Below are 14,838 nucleotides of genomic sequence, written 5' to 3'. Positions count from 1 at the left end.
AAGACAGTCTTACCTCATTTCAAGAGAGAGGCTAAAAGGCTGGATACTTTTTACTTCGGCTACTTTGGATGCATTTAATGTCTCCAACATGCTGTAGACCTGAGAGAGATGTTCAGGTAATGTTATTGCGGAGACTCAGATTTCATCAAGTTGGTGTGGGGTTTACATTTTTTTCTGTTTCAGTAGCTTTCATCTCATCTAAGTCTGAGTCTCACGTATGTCTGGGTCTGGAAATGAATGATTTAAAATTACATTTTTTAAATCTATTTTTTTAGACAAACAGTCAGCATATAGAGGCAACACATTGTTGAATGTGTATACTGCATTACAGTATATATGTACTATCATAGTGTGTGTATTTGTGTGTATTGCACTCTGTGCATTGTGTGTGTGTGTGTGTGTGTGTGTGTGTGTGTGTGTGTGTGTGTGTGTGTGTGTGTGTGTGTGTGTGTGTGTGTGTGTGTGTGTGTGTGTGTGTGTGTGTGTGTGTGTGTATGTATGTGTATGTGTGTATGTATGTGTATGTGTATGTGTGTGTGCCTCTGTGTGTGTCTGTGTGAGGGAGCCACTTAGCTGCACTCTGCCCCGAGGAGACATGTCTCATAGCCATTTGGGTGGGATGAATAAATCATCTTTGCCTTGTGAGACTTAATTAGGCATGATGCATGTCCGGAGACACAGGCTGCTGCCCTGATGCTGAGCCTTGAGCTCCACAGCGGCAGCTCAACAGTTCTGGGGCACTGCTCTGGGGTGGCAGAGATTGAACATTTTATTCTGCTTTCCAGCCCCAGTCAGTCCTGTAAACTGGTGAGGGCATCACACCATATGTTCAGTATATCAGAATAAACTGGCATAACCTTTTGACAGCCACATTAGTTATGAAGCGTGCAGTTCTAAAAAGAAAACATGTAAAAACCAAAGGTCACAAATCCCTCATCATACACTCTGGCTCGCTTTCCATCTGAAGCAAGTTTGACTATAGTGTCTTTAAATGAAACTGAATGTAGAACATATTGTAGCATCCAAACCAACATCCCTGAAGATAAATGACATGAATAAACCATTCAATGAAAAGTGAATGTGATGTGAAGATAGTCAAAAGCATGTTTGTTTCACCTCTAAGGGTTAAACATGTTTTTTAGTTTCTCCTAGAATTGGATTTAGTTATGGTGCATTGATTTGCATGTACATCTACAGGGCTAGATATCCAATTCTCCCTTCTCTCTTCCTTCTGATGAGCAAACCATTTGAGCTCTCCAGGATTGGAAATAGTGCTTAGGGAATTCTCCCCCAATTGGCTAATCAAGGCCTCTCTCTCATGTCTCTAAATTTGTTTCAAAGGGTGCGATATTTCAGCAGGGGTAATCTCTCTTCCAGCTGTAATTCTTAATCACCCAACCAGCCGCTCGGTCAGTCATGATATGGGTCTTTATGGAGCTCTATGGGGCTCTCTCTGCCTGCCCTTCCCTGTAGCTCTTCCCTGCCTGGGCTTTGTCATCTGGTTTCAGCAGGTAGATGCTGAGATTGAGCCTGATCAATGCTGCTCCTTTCTGTCCATTACCTTCTCCTCAGACACGGGTTAATGGGAAAGACATGTGGCACATGCACCATGCAGAACCATGACCCAAACAAGCCCTGCTGCCTGCTCCCTCCCTGCACTAACATAAACCTGCCCATCTTTGCTTTCATGTCATCATGTAACACTGCCAATCACGCACATGGACCACATACAACCTACCTAAATCCACCCCTCTCTGTTTTCCCAGAGTTCAAAGCTGTTTGAAAGATGAAGTGGTTAATGATTCAGTTTGGATGTCACAATCAAAGTGTACCATTATAATGTGGAAATATATAATTGCGACAAGTGCAACTTGGCTTCACCAAATGTACCAAGTGTTGTGTAGTAATATACAGACAGTGTAATATTGAACGCTGTTCGATAATATATTTCTGCTGTCTTTTTCCTTAGTGGGTGTGAGTTCGTGTACCCTGACTGAATTACAAGCTCGTATGTGAAGGTTAGCGAGTCTCCCTCCTCGCCTCCCAGCAGACGTCTGTGTATCCTGTAAGCGATCCTTTTCCGTCCCAACACTGTCAGACTGGAAGTTAATGGAAGATTTGGTTTCATACAGCCACTCATTAAAAAAAACGGTCATCAATGAGGCAGTATCACATGCCATGATAGAATTATCAGGCTTCCAGTAAATTCTGCTATTATAATCGAAATATACTGGGTCCCTGACAAGAAATTCACCATCTATTATTCAGCTATCACTAAAACGAATGGGCCGCCCAATGTAGCGGTAAAATTGTCAAGACTGTGGCCATCCAATGGGTATTCTCCATACTATACATGTCATTTATAAAATGCCCATTATATTAAGCACTTCTCTGTTACCAATTCTATTATATAGATAACGTCTAGAAATCATATTTTCAAAGCCAAAGCCTAGCCAAGCTACTCTTTCAGTCGGAATGGAATTAATGGAATTAAACAAAAGCCTTGACATTAAGGGGGGGGGGGGGTCTATTCGGTGGTATTTCGACCAGGCGATAAATTCTACAATTAATGATACAAAACATATGTTTATGATCCACTCTTCTTCAAATATATTTTGCAGATCTTACATTACAGATCCCTGTCCACAGAACTTGGAAGCCCATCGTTTGGCTAACCGCTGTTACCTCTTACCTCTGTTACCTCTATGCCTTCAGGGCTGTGTTGAGAGAGAGCGATGAACCTGCCAGTGACATGCTTCTGTCCTTGGACTTGATCTGTCACCACAACCTCAGGGTGCCCATAACCACATGGCAATGTGGTTCAGCATTATCATATCAGGTTGTCAGCTTGGACAGGGACTGAAACCAATTAGATGATGATGTTTGTATTTTTAATGGGCCACTAACTGATGGCCAGGTCAGCTGTTTTTGTTAGGGTTGTGGGAGGGGAGGGTGGGGGTATTTTCTTCACTCATGAAAAAAAAAAAACGTGATAAAAGCATATACATTTTATTGAAAGACATCCTTATCAAGTGTTTGTCATGAAACTAATACTGCTCCTCTGATGCCCTACAGTATCTAATCTACAGGTCAAGGAGAAAGTTGTGTGTAAACTGAGTTCTAGATGAGACTATCCATTAAACGTGCAGGTGAAAGTAGTCCTTTATGTGAGGCCGAGCAGGACAGACTGAGACCCTCCCCAGCCTTTCAAACACAGACAAGCGACAAGGTAGAAGCCAGTGGTGTGAAGTTAAGCTCCCCTTTCTCCTCTGTTCACCCCCATTGCCTTTCGAGCTCCACACAAAAGAAGGGGGTCTCAAGATGTCTAAAAAGCACTATATACTCATAAAAAGTGACGAAAAAAGGCCAAGAGGGGTCGATTGTCCTTTTCTCCTTTCTACCCAGCAGAGTTTGGCTGTATGATAAGACTGATATGGCTCACATAGCTTCAACAAGACACGTATAGCTGAAGCTAATATGAATGATTTTCCTTATCCTCCTTTTGATGTTATAATTGTTCATAATGTAAAAATAGTACATCTGTAGTATAGATCTACAGATTCCCATATTCTGCGAATTCATTCAAAACGTGTGACCTACATTGAGATTAGAGTAAAAACAGTATGCTTAATAACAGAGTGATGCTACATAAAAAGTTAATTGCCAGGGTTCATTTGAAACGATTTCGATCCAATCACCTATCAAGTTCTTGTTGCCATGATCCTATTTCAAGGTGTTTAAAGTACTATTGAGTGATGCTGGCTTTGTCCCCTCCTTCCTTAACCATGCACACACCAACACACACACGCACACACACTCACACAGGCATTTGCTTGGACCCAGTCCCCAGCCCTCAGCCCTCAGCCCTCTGAGGGGGTCAGCTCAGATCAAAGGTGCTGGTCACAGCCATTAGGCCCAGCAGTGAAGACACAGCATGAAAAGCTTGTGTTTTGAAAAGGAGGGCAGAGAAAAAAACAACAGGGACCTCTCCATTTTAAAGGCAAACTGTGAAATAATTGAAAAGGTATGTCAATCAAGAGCAAGCGCCCAGCGGGAGCGCCCCGATTCCCAGGCTCTCTCCTGGTCGAGCACCGGGCCATGGAGGGCTGCTGAAGGGGGCAATCCAAGAAATCTTTCACTCGATTCTCCTCCTCCCTTATCCCCTGCTTTTTAATTGTGATGGGACGGAACGTCCCCACCCGTCCCCCCCCCCAAGTCCAACGAAAAGCTCAGTCATTAATAAGATCTTGTCTTTCCTCCACCTCTCAGGTAAGTAACAAAGAGTTATTGGGGGACGGAGGGGCAAGTTGGAGTCCACATAGTTTTATGATCCCTCCTCCCCCTTTTTATTACCAGCCCCTACACCCAGTACCCACTCCCTCCTCCTCCCATAGCATGAGTTTGACAAAAGGAACCCCGTGAGAGTCTCTCGCTTTCCTTTCTGCGTTTTTATTTCAAGGTCAGAAAAGGCTGAATGATCTGACGAGGGGCTCACTTCCAAAAAAGGGGGAACGAAAGAAAAGAGAAAGAGTAAAAGACGACTGGGCTTTGAAAATCCCATAGAAGATAGAAAACGGTCAGTCCACACTTGACTAGTCCTGTATAGGGATTTGTTTGTAATAGCAGCTTCAGCTTATTAACAGCTCTGGCCAAAACATGTCAACAGATCCTGCCAAGGGTAAGAAAGAAGATAATGCTACCTGTCTCGTCAACAGAGCAGATGAAACATGCACAGCAGAGAGTGGGTTATAATAACCAGCATGATTACAGATAGATACCCTTTCTTTCATCATTAGTTCCTTTATTGCATGTGTACATGCAATAATTCTTTAACATGCAAAAATGAGTTAATATTGCATTGAAAAAAGCACAAACACTCATTGCATAAATATGACACAACATGTTGTCACACATGACATGTGGGTCTAACGTGAGTTCTCATGGTCATTAGCCTTAACATAATGAGGTCTATTTGAAGACTGATATCCAAACGATCGTCCGTACAAAACTATTCTCACACGTGAGAGATCCACGTTCCTGCATTCGATACCTCAGGGAAGAAAAGTCATTGTAACCACGCCATCCACTCCTTACTTTTAGTACATAGTGCAATCTACGTATCAGAGTGAGGATCATGGTAGCACCTACCGTGCCTGGAGCTCAGAGCAGCAAATCATGCCAATTAGAGGCAGCAGCACTTTCAGGCACCAGCGGTTTTCATTGGACTAGACAAGTCCCCATAAACCCACAGTGAGCTCCAATCACCAGCCTGCCTGGGCCTAATGGCTTATGAGTCGCTTGCACGCTCCCTGCCACCATAACACCCAGTGTTTGTAAACACAGCTCGTAAAGGGGACATTGCCATCAAAGTGCTAACGTGCCTTTGAAGGATCAGAGGGATGGGGATGGGGGTGCAGCTGGATGGATTGGTACCTGCCTGGCCTGGCTGGCTGACTGGCCCTGGGCTGACTGGCTGACTGGCCCTGGGCTGACTGGCTGACTGGCCCTGGGCTGGCTGGCTGACTGGCCCTGGGCTGACTGGCTGACTGGCCCTGGGCTGACTGGCTGACTGGCCCTGGGCTGGCTGGCTGACTGGCCCTGGGCTGACTGGCTGGCTGGCCCTGGGCTGGCTGGCTGGCTGGCCCTGGGCTGACTGGCTGACTGGCCCTGGGCTGGCTGGCTGACTGGCCCTGGGCTGACTGGCTGGCCCTGGGCTGGCTGGCTGGCTGACTGGCCCTGGGCTGACTGGCCTTGGGCTGGCTGGCTGACTGGCCCTGGGCTGGCTGGTTGACTGGCCCTGGGCTGACTGGCTGACTGGCCCTGGGCTGACTGGCTGACTGGCCCTGGGCTGGCTGGCAGGCTGACTGGCCCTGGGCTGACTGGCTGGCTGTCCCACTGCAGCTGTGTGGAGAAAGGGGCTCCATGTACACACATGTCAGAGAAGAAAGACACTCAACAGGTCCTCTGTGTATTTACCCTCTCTGTCTCTCTGTCTCTCTGTGTATTTACCCTCTCTGTCTCTCTGCGTATTTACCCTCTCTGTCTCTCTGTCTCTCTGTGTATTTACCCTCTCTGTCTCTCTGTCTCTCTGTGTATTTACCCTCTCTGTCTCTCTGTCTCTCTGTGTATTTACCCTCTCTGTCTCTCTGTCTCTCTGTCTCTCTGCGTATTTACCCTCTCTGTCTCTCTGCATATTTACCCTCTCTGTCTTTCTGTCTCTCTGTCTATTTACCCTCTCTGTCTCTCTGTCTCTCTGTCTATTTACCCTCTCTGCCTCTCTGTCTCTCTGTCTATTTACCCTCTCTGCCTCTCTGCCTCGCTGTGTGTCTGATGTGGATGACCTCAACTGGTAAGCATTGATAGTGGTGGTAGCAGCTGTGAGTCTGTGTATCGCGCCATGGTTCAGGAAGGAAGGAAAGAGAAACGGAAAATGTCTTTGGCTGTCTTATCTAGTGGTTGATTTGACAATGTCACTTGTTGATAAGGATTTCACCTGAATAAAAACTTCCCCTGATCTTACCGGTGTTTGGAGGATATATTGGCACGGGTGTTTCAAACATCATTATCCTTTTCATAAAATAGGTTACCAACATATTCAAATAATGATTGATATATAATTAAGCAATAAGGCCTGGGGGGTGTGGTATATGGCTAATATACCACAGCTAAGGGCTGTTATTATGCGGAGTGCCTGGATACAGCCCTTAGCCGTGGTATATTGGCCATATATCACAAACACCCGAGGTGCGTTATAGTATTATAAACTGATTACCAATGTAATTAGAGCAGTAAAAATACATTTTTGTTATAACCGTGGTATTCGGTCTGATATACCACAGCTTTTAGCCAATCAGCATTCAGGGCTCGAACCACCCAGTTTATAATACTATTTTTTTATCCCCAAACATATTAAGCCAACCCTTGCTCCCAATTACAGCTTTTTCCTAATTTCTTTCCAAACAAAGTCTGGATTTACATAAATAAATAGAGGAAAGATGGCAGTAGCGGGAGAGTAACACCTGCTCGGACCCTGGTGAGCGAGTTTATTTTTCATCGCTGGATGGGTTTAACCAGTGTCCCTGCTCGGAAACCCACTAGCTGCCCCCTTCAGCACATGTGGTTCTGCATGAGCAGCGCTGCACCGCTGGTCTGGGCGCTTCGTGAGTTTACTGCTCCTACTTCATTTCCTACTGGTGTGAGGTCCACATCTCCTTCAGCACCTTGATGTGTTACTGTGTTTACAGGTCCTGTCCAAATGCAACAGCCTATTTGTTAGCCTCGTTTCCCTTTTCAGCAACATTCAGGGGTGTCCATTAGAGGAGAAAAAAACAGCATGTTTCTCAAGATGTTTTCTCCTCCAAAAACAGGTTTCCATGGCTTGCGATGTCTGTTGGGAGGGATGTGTGCTTAGATCTGATAGCAGGCCACATCAGGGTGCCTTTGAAGGTGAGACAGGAGGAGTTCTCCAAGGGAGCAGCGTATCCAACAATTAGGTTCTTTTCAGGCTCCTGTGGTAAGACCCACAGGTCATCTCCAAAACATTTCCGTCTATCACCATGACAATGGCTAAGGGCTTTTTGTGTAGACTAAAACCAGATCATGACCAAGCCACATGGGATTTGTTTGCAATCAGTGCCCAGAAGAAACAATTAGCCTGCAGCACTGCCAGGTCTTTTATGGAGAAAGTGGGTAAGAGGTTGGTGTAAGTGGCCATCAGACGCTGCTTTGTGTGGTAAACTTCACCGGGCATCATCTGGGTGGAGTGTCAGTGTCTGGTCTGGGATGATGGCACTCCCTCCCTGTGCAGACAGGACCCAGCCCATAATGCTCTTTGTGCTGAATGCTATAGTCAGTCTACTGAGAGGGTGTAGATACAGTGAGCTCTGGAAAATTTTGTCTGGCTCAGAATGCATTAAAAGACTGGGTGTTCTCATTTCATTGCATAAATCATACCTTACTTCCAGACACAGAATAATTTAGTTGTATTTTTTTAACTTGAAAACAGTGTTGTCTTACAAGTAAATAGAGTTTTCCTCTTGAATATTGTTCATGATATGTTTTTGAAGTGGCTGATTTCAATCATATCATTGTATTTCTGAAGGATGACACAGCCGATTTTCAAATGTATTTATGTCTCTGCAGTCTAGTAGTTCTCAGTGAGATGATTGTTAATAAGGAACTGAGGTGTAGATGTCTCTTCCCGTAGGGAATCATTTAAATGGGCTATTATGCATATCCAGTTTTTTTCTCTTTTGTCTTGGGAAACCCTCTCCCCAGAGCATATGCCCGTCTGGTTCCCTAATCGATAATGATAGAGTAGCTTATGATGGAAAACTCCCCTGTTCTAACAGAGACTTCTGTTCCTTCTTTTTCAGTTCTAATGGAAATCCGATCTGTCAGTGTGGGAGTCGTCGCCATCAAATCGGTCAGCACCGGGCTGTACTTAGCAATGTCCAAAAAAGGCACACTCTTTGGATCGGTAGGTACACCTTGCAACATTGTTACATGAGACATCATGGGCAGCCAGGTTCCAGCTAGGGGACACTGATGTTTCCTCCATCACAGGTCATTCCATTCAAATGAGTTTTTGAGGTCCACACTAGGAAAATCAATAGCAGGCCAGAGTTTCAAGTATCAAGTTCTAATAGTGGCAATATCAATCATGACAATATACCTGGGCCCAGCTTGATAATAGCTGCAGGTGATGCTCGCATGCAAGTCTTGAAGAGAGGCTTGTTCCACTGTCAAAATACTGCAGATAGCCAAGAAAAGTCAAAATACTGCAGATAGCCAAGAAAAGTCAAAATACTGCAGATAGCCAAGAAAAGTCAGAATACTGCAGATAGCCAAGAAAAGTCATAATACTGCAGATAGCCAAGAAAAGTCAAAATACTGCAGATAGCCAAGAAAAGTCAGAATACTGCAGATAGCCAAGAAAAGTCAGAATACTGCAGAGAGACAAGAAAAGTCATAATACTGCAGATAGCCAAGAAAAGTCAGAATACTGCAGATAGCCAAGAAAAGTCAGAATACTGCAGATAGCCAAGAAAAGTCATAATACTGCAGAGAGCCAAGAAAAGTCAGAATACTGCACAGAGCCAAGAAAAGGAGGCTGAACTAAGATGTCAGAAGAGGCAGATGTGAAGGTCTTGCGTGCCATCTGCCACTTGTTGTGCTCATACACAGCTCTCTCGTTCTTTCTCTCCCTCTCTTTCTCTCTCTATTTCTCTCTCTGTCATGTAATGAGGCTGCCTATGGCATGGTATCTAAGTGTTTTACAGCTCAGAGAGAGAGAGAGAGAAATCTGGAGCTGGCAATCAGTCAGCAATGTGAAGCTGTGATGAGTTGCAGACCATTATTTCACCCTGCCACCAGCATAAACAGGACATAGATGAACTCACTCAGCTTCCTAGAGCCTCCCACTGAAACCTCCCTTAATGACCATTAAGAAGGAGAATCAAGCTAGGCTGATGCTATCTCCATAAGGGTCCTGTGATCTCAGCCTGATAGTGGCATGTAGAGGGGATTGCTCCAGAATCTGTTTTGATGGTCATATCTTTAGGTCATACCTACGTACAGATAGGAAGTTCCTGTGCCTGTATATTGACACAAATCCCTGTTTCGGTTCTTAGCCTCAGAAATGGATCAAGGAAGAGATAACAATCTGATAGATGACTGTCAAAACATTTTACATTGCAGATTAACACTTTTTCATGTAGGTTAGTTTCAGTATCAAAAATACATGTTTTTATATTGTTATATCTTCTTGGCCATGATCCAACCATAACGGATTGTCACGCCCTGACCTTAGAGAGTCGTTTTATTTCTCTATTTTGTTAGGTCAGGGTGTGGGGTGGGCATTCTATGTGATGTATTTCTTTGTTTTGGCTGAGTATGGTTCCTAATCAGAGGCAGCTGTCTATCGTTGTCTCTGATTGGGAATCATACTTAGGCAGCCTTTTCCCACCTGTGTTTGTAGGTAGTTGTTTTCTGTTTAGTGATTCTGTACCTGACGGAACTGTTTGGCTTTTAGTTTTTTTGTTTCTTTTGTTCATATGTTTCATAGTAAATAAAATATGAACACTTACCACGCTGCACTTTGGTCCACTCCTTCAACTTCAGACGACAGCCATTACACGAACACCTAATTATAAAATGCTTTGTCATTCAATGTGGATGGTTGTTGTTTTGTTATGGAATATCATAGAAACAACGCACAACAAATAACTCCATAACAACACAGAAATAAATGGAAAACATGAATGCAATAACAGACATGGACCTTTGTCCCTATCTCAGAGGTGTGTCCATGCTACTGCTGTTAGTTACTTCTTCTGGTCATAATAAACACCTGTTGTACTCTCTCTCTCTCCCTCTCTCTCCCTCTCTTTCCCTCCCCCCCTCCCCTGCAGGTGAAGTACAACCCTAACTGTAAGTTCAAGGAGCGCATCGAGGAGAACGGCTACAACACGTATGCCTCCCTGCGCTGGAAACATGGCGGCAGGCAGATGTTCGTATCTCTGAACGGCAGGGGGAAACCCCGGCGAGGTCACAAAGCCCGGAGGAGACACCCCTCCACCCACTTCCTCCCCATGCTGCCCTCATAGATGAACAACTGGACTCATGCTCTGCTCTGCAGCCAGTCCCTCCTACTAGTGTTGTGGTTACCAAGATAATTAGGAATAATATGATTATTTGATTATTATTATATCCATCCCCTCTCCCATATATGTACATTTGTTGGGGTTTTATAAACTATTTTGTTTGTCCAGATCGATGTGGGGGGCATAATACAGTAAGTTTAAGTTATTCATCAACCCCCCCCCCCCCCCCCCCCCCCCCCCAAGCACAAGGTCCAGAAGTAAAGCTGCTAATATTGTGTAAATACAGTATGTCTATTATTATTATGATTGATTATCAAGCTGAGAGGATAATATTGATGACACTTCTGTGTCAAGGAGTTATTTTGACACCACCGTCCGCTGAGAAAGTGTGTAATTGAAACATATCCTCCCTCTAAAGGGTACGAGTATTGTCTATATATTGCCCCCATCCCTTATTTTCTGCGACTCTACAGGAGACAATGCTTTCCCTTGAGTGACCTTACAATATTCTGTTAAACCAATGGACTGCCGATGTAAAAGAGCTGACAAAGAGTAAACAGGACTTTGATTTAGGTTGTCAAAAATATCCATCTGAGCAAGAGAGATGATTCTCTAAAGATACTGAAAGGCCTATACAATCAACGCCGCAAAGGACTCTGCATTTGAGTGGACTTCATACAGAGGGGACAGAATTCCATGTTTATGGAAACGTTTGGACTGATGTACATTGATACCCATGGATATCTGCTGTAAGACATCTGGTAGTTTCAAGTTGTATTAGTCGTATGTACGGGATACGCATGGTATACATCGTCCAATGAAATGCTTACTTGCAGGTTCCTTCTCGACAATGCAACAACAATAAGAAATAATAAAAGATAAGAATAGGAACATAAAGTAAATAGTAGAATAGAATAGACATAGACTAGAAGGCTATCGGGTCTTCTGGGTTTCTGAAATGAACTTGTGAGCTCTGCAGAAGTGTGCTTTAGCCTCCTTTTTTCATCCTAGACCACTAGCTCAGGGGTCAATCTTTCAAAGTGGGAGTCACGACGTTGTCTCTGATATGTTAGTTCCAGAATTCAGTAGTTAAATGCATACGGTACTCCCTTTGAAACACGTAGTGCATTTGAGGTTGTATCACGGGATGTTGGTGGCACCTTAATTGGGGAGGAGGGGCACGTGGTAATGACTGGAGTGGAATAGGGGGTTTCCATGTGTTTGATGCCATTCCATTTTCTCCACTCCAGACATTATTATGAGCCGTCCTCCCCTCAGCAGCCTCCACTGGGTTGTATGTGATAGGACAACCCATTCATTTTGTATGTATGGTAGCTGGTTATTGCATTATCTTGTCATGTCTTGCTAACATTTTCAAAAACCTGTTGCAAATAGAACTTTTAATATATTTCAACCTTTTTGTACCGTATAACATTTGAAGTTGATGTTATTGTCTCCATTTTGTGTCTAGTCTGAAATCCTAATTGTATTCCAGTCCATATTCTAGTCTATACTGTATGTTACTGCAATATGGCACCTCCTCCCATCATCTGAATGGTCAGCAATGAGGATCTACAAGAACACCTGTTTCAATTATTAGTCAGTTATTAGGTAGTCTGTCAGTTGAATACTGTCATCAAAACAACATTAGTGAGTGTCTTGGTTCGTGTTCAGCTTGAACGTCAATAAAATGCACATAAATTACCCAATGTTCATGGAGTCACTTATGCTAACACGCTCCACATCTCTTCAGTTAGCTCCATTCTAAAGAGTGACCTTTTTGCCTCTCATGTAATGTACTGTACTTGCCTTGATTGTTTTGCGTTGTCAACATCTCCATCAGAGTTACATAACCTGCATCATCATCATCATCCCCACATGAACATTCACAGCGGGAGTGGATTTGATGTAGTGGACCTCCCCTGATGAGCTCTTCAATGGGCTATCATGGGTCTTTAATCACATTGAAGGCCTGGTAGAATGGGAGGCTATAGAATCTTTTTACCCTGCAGACTGCAAAGATGGAGATGAATGGCCTCTATTGGTGGGAGAAAGGCAAACGTTTCAGCCCGTCATAATGTGATTTGTTTTTGATGGGAAACATGTCTATTCAAAACAACTTTGTGTCACGCTGCCGTTCGATCCAAAGGTCTGCCAAACAATTGGATGTGGGTGTGATGGTCTAGGGAGACTGAGTGTGTAAGTTTTAAATAGTATTTTTTTTACACCCTTATAGTTTTACATCTTTAGAGCTGAAGACGTGGCCAAGGGTTACTTGTATCTTAGTGGGGGAAGTTTCAGCTGCGACACCATCTGAACCTTTAAAGTGCCACATGCCCAATCTATAGGGTCTCACAAGAAACAGCTGAAAGCAGTGAAACCTTCACTTAGTTCTGTATTTTACTAACAGTTAATTGGGGAAATAAAGTTTAGTAGACAATAGACAGATGTTATATACTGTAATTGCAGAAGTCTAGTTTTGCAGGTGTTTCTCGACCAATGCGTCCTTGTTAATCCTTCAGCAGGCACAGCATCTCTTTGAAACATGCAAGCCCACAAAGTAAAGTAATCCCATTTTATGCCTGTTCTGTTGAATGGCTCGCCTCATCGTCAAAGTGTCTTCACCTCTCCACTCGTCTAACAGTCCAAGAATGTATTTCTTGGCTTTAAGGTGAGGCTGCCTGTTTATACCAGACCCAGCTCAGAGCACAGGGACACTAAATGGGAGTCTGTAATTATCATTGTTCCTCTGCTGTCCTGTCAGTGCGCTCGCCAGAAAAACAAGAGGGATCCCTAGGCAGCGGTCATCAAAGCAATCGACTTTGATGAAAAACGCCATGAAAAAATCAAGGTGGAATGCTCCAAACATAATACAAGTGAATGGGAATGGATATCCTCCAAAGGACATCACCCACTCCCACTCTACTATGGCCAGTTAATGCCCTATGCACAGGTGCTTCTTACTAAATATAGGGTTTGATCAGTTGCTATGTGTCACTACGTAATGTGTTGATGCACTCGTATAGGTTGGTTCCAAGGTTTGGCAAAGGGCATAGAAAATATAAGCAATATCATTTAGTTGTGAAGAACTATATTTGAAAACGACCCCATAGCAATGCATAGCTGCTCAGTGTTCTAATGATTTGTCCTGATTGTTTACAGCAGAACTCTGTACTGACCTCACAATATTAGGGCAGTACTGTGGGAATTATTCTAACCTCAAACTGTGAATTTTAGTATACATTTTTCTGCCTATTACCCTATTTTACAGACACATACTGTATATAGATTATTGAACTAAGCAGAGGTTTTTTGTAGCTATACATTCCTTGTCATCTGTAAAAGATTCATAAAAATGATTTCTTCCAGACAAAACAAGCAATAATATGATGGGGGCACAAGTCATGCTGCTTTAGCTACAACGTCCTAAAGCTTCAGGGACCTTTGAAACCCTGTGTGGTCAATTTCTCTCAGAGGAGTGAAAAGAACTGTGGTGGGTGGGAGAAGAAAAAAAAACCTTGCCACTCACAATACCGATCTGATGTATGTAGACTAAAAAGGAGGGGGGAAGGGGCAGAATTTTAAAGCGCTTATTGAATTGCTATTACAGCTCCTGAGACTAATTGCGGCTGTTGTGTGTCTCTCAGTCGCCGAGGGGGCTCTGGAGTGGCCCTGCATGCTCTTACCCAGTGGGGTTTTTAAACAGAAAGGCCCAGAGAGAGACCAGGACCACCGAAGATCAATAGCAAACCCTTCAGTCTTTCACAGGCCTACTCTAATCCTTCTCATTTGTCTGCCATTTTGTTCAGAGCCATTCACAGCTCCCTGCATTTGGGATTAGGGTCATGTTTTGTTACAAAAACAGCCCAAGTTATTACGGTGAATAGACCGAGGGGCAGACGATGAGTCTGTGAGTGCACATGTGCATGTCTGTGTGTGTGTGTGTGTGTGTGTGTGTGTGTGTGTGTGTGTGTGTGTGTGTGTGTGTGTGTGCGTGCGTGCGTGCGTGCGTGCGTGCGTGCGTGCGTGAGTGCGTGCGTGTGTACCTGTATATGTTAGAAGAGTATGAGAATACTGTATGTCCAATGTCTCAGACAAAGCAGACTGTTTATTTTCTTCCTCGTAGAACTCAGTTAGAATGAGTTACAATGTCAGTTAGAACAAGTTAAGTTTCATAACTTTCAGAAATTCCTTTACCTTTTTGTTCTTTCTGTGGCTGCCTGGCCGAACTGTC

The 14,838-nt window shown here is 43.8% G+C and overlaps 1 protein-coding gene across 1 annotated transcript in view; it reads left to right on the top strand.

The window, feature by feature from the left end:
* Window positions 1-10,821, top strand: part of LOC106584266 (fibroblast growth factor 22) — a 33,102-nt gene extending 22,281 nt beyond the window's left edge. Inside the window, exons 2-3 of the mRNA XM_014169314.3 lie at window positions 8,376-8,479; window positions 10,413-10,821. Coding sequence (XP_014024789.1) covers window positions 8,376-8,479; window positions 10,413-10,607 — 299 coding nt within the window. The 3' untranslated portion in view covers window positions 10,608-10,821. The remainder of the gene's footprint in view (window positions 1-8,375; window positions 8,480-10,412) is intronic.
* Window positions 10,822-14,838: the final 4,017 nt, after the last annotated feature.

The sequence above is a fragment of the Salmo salar genome, chromosome 23 (genome assembly GCF_965601325.2).
Source record: "Salmo salar chromosome 23, fSalSal1, whole genome shotgun sequence".
Taxonomy (NCBI): Eukaryota; Metazoa; Chordata; class Actinopteri; order Salmoniformes; family Salmonidae; genus Salmo; species Salmo salar.
This window is presented reverse-complemented; position numbering and strand designations above follow the sequence as displayed.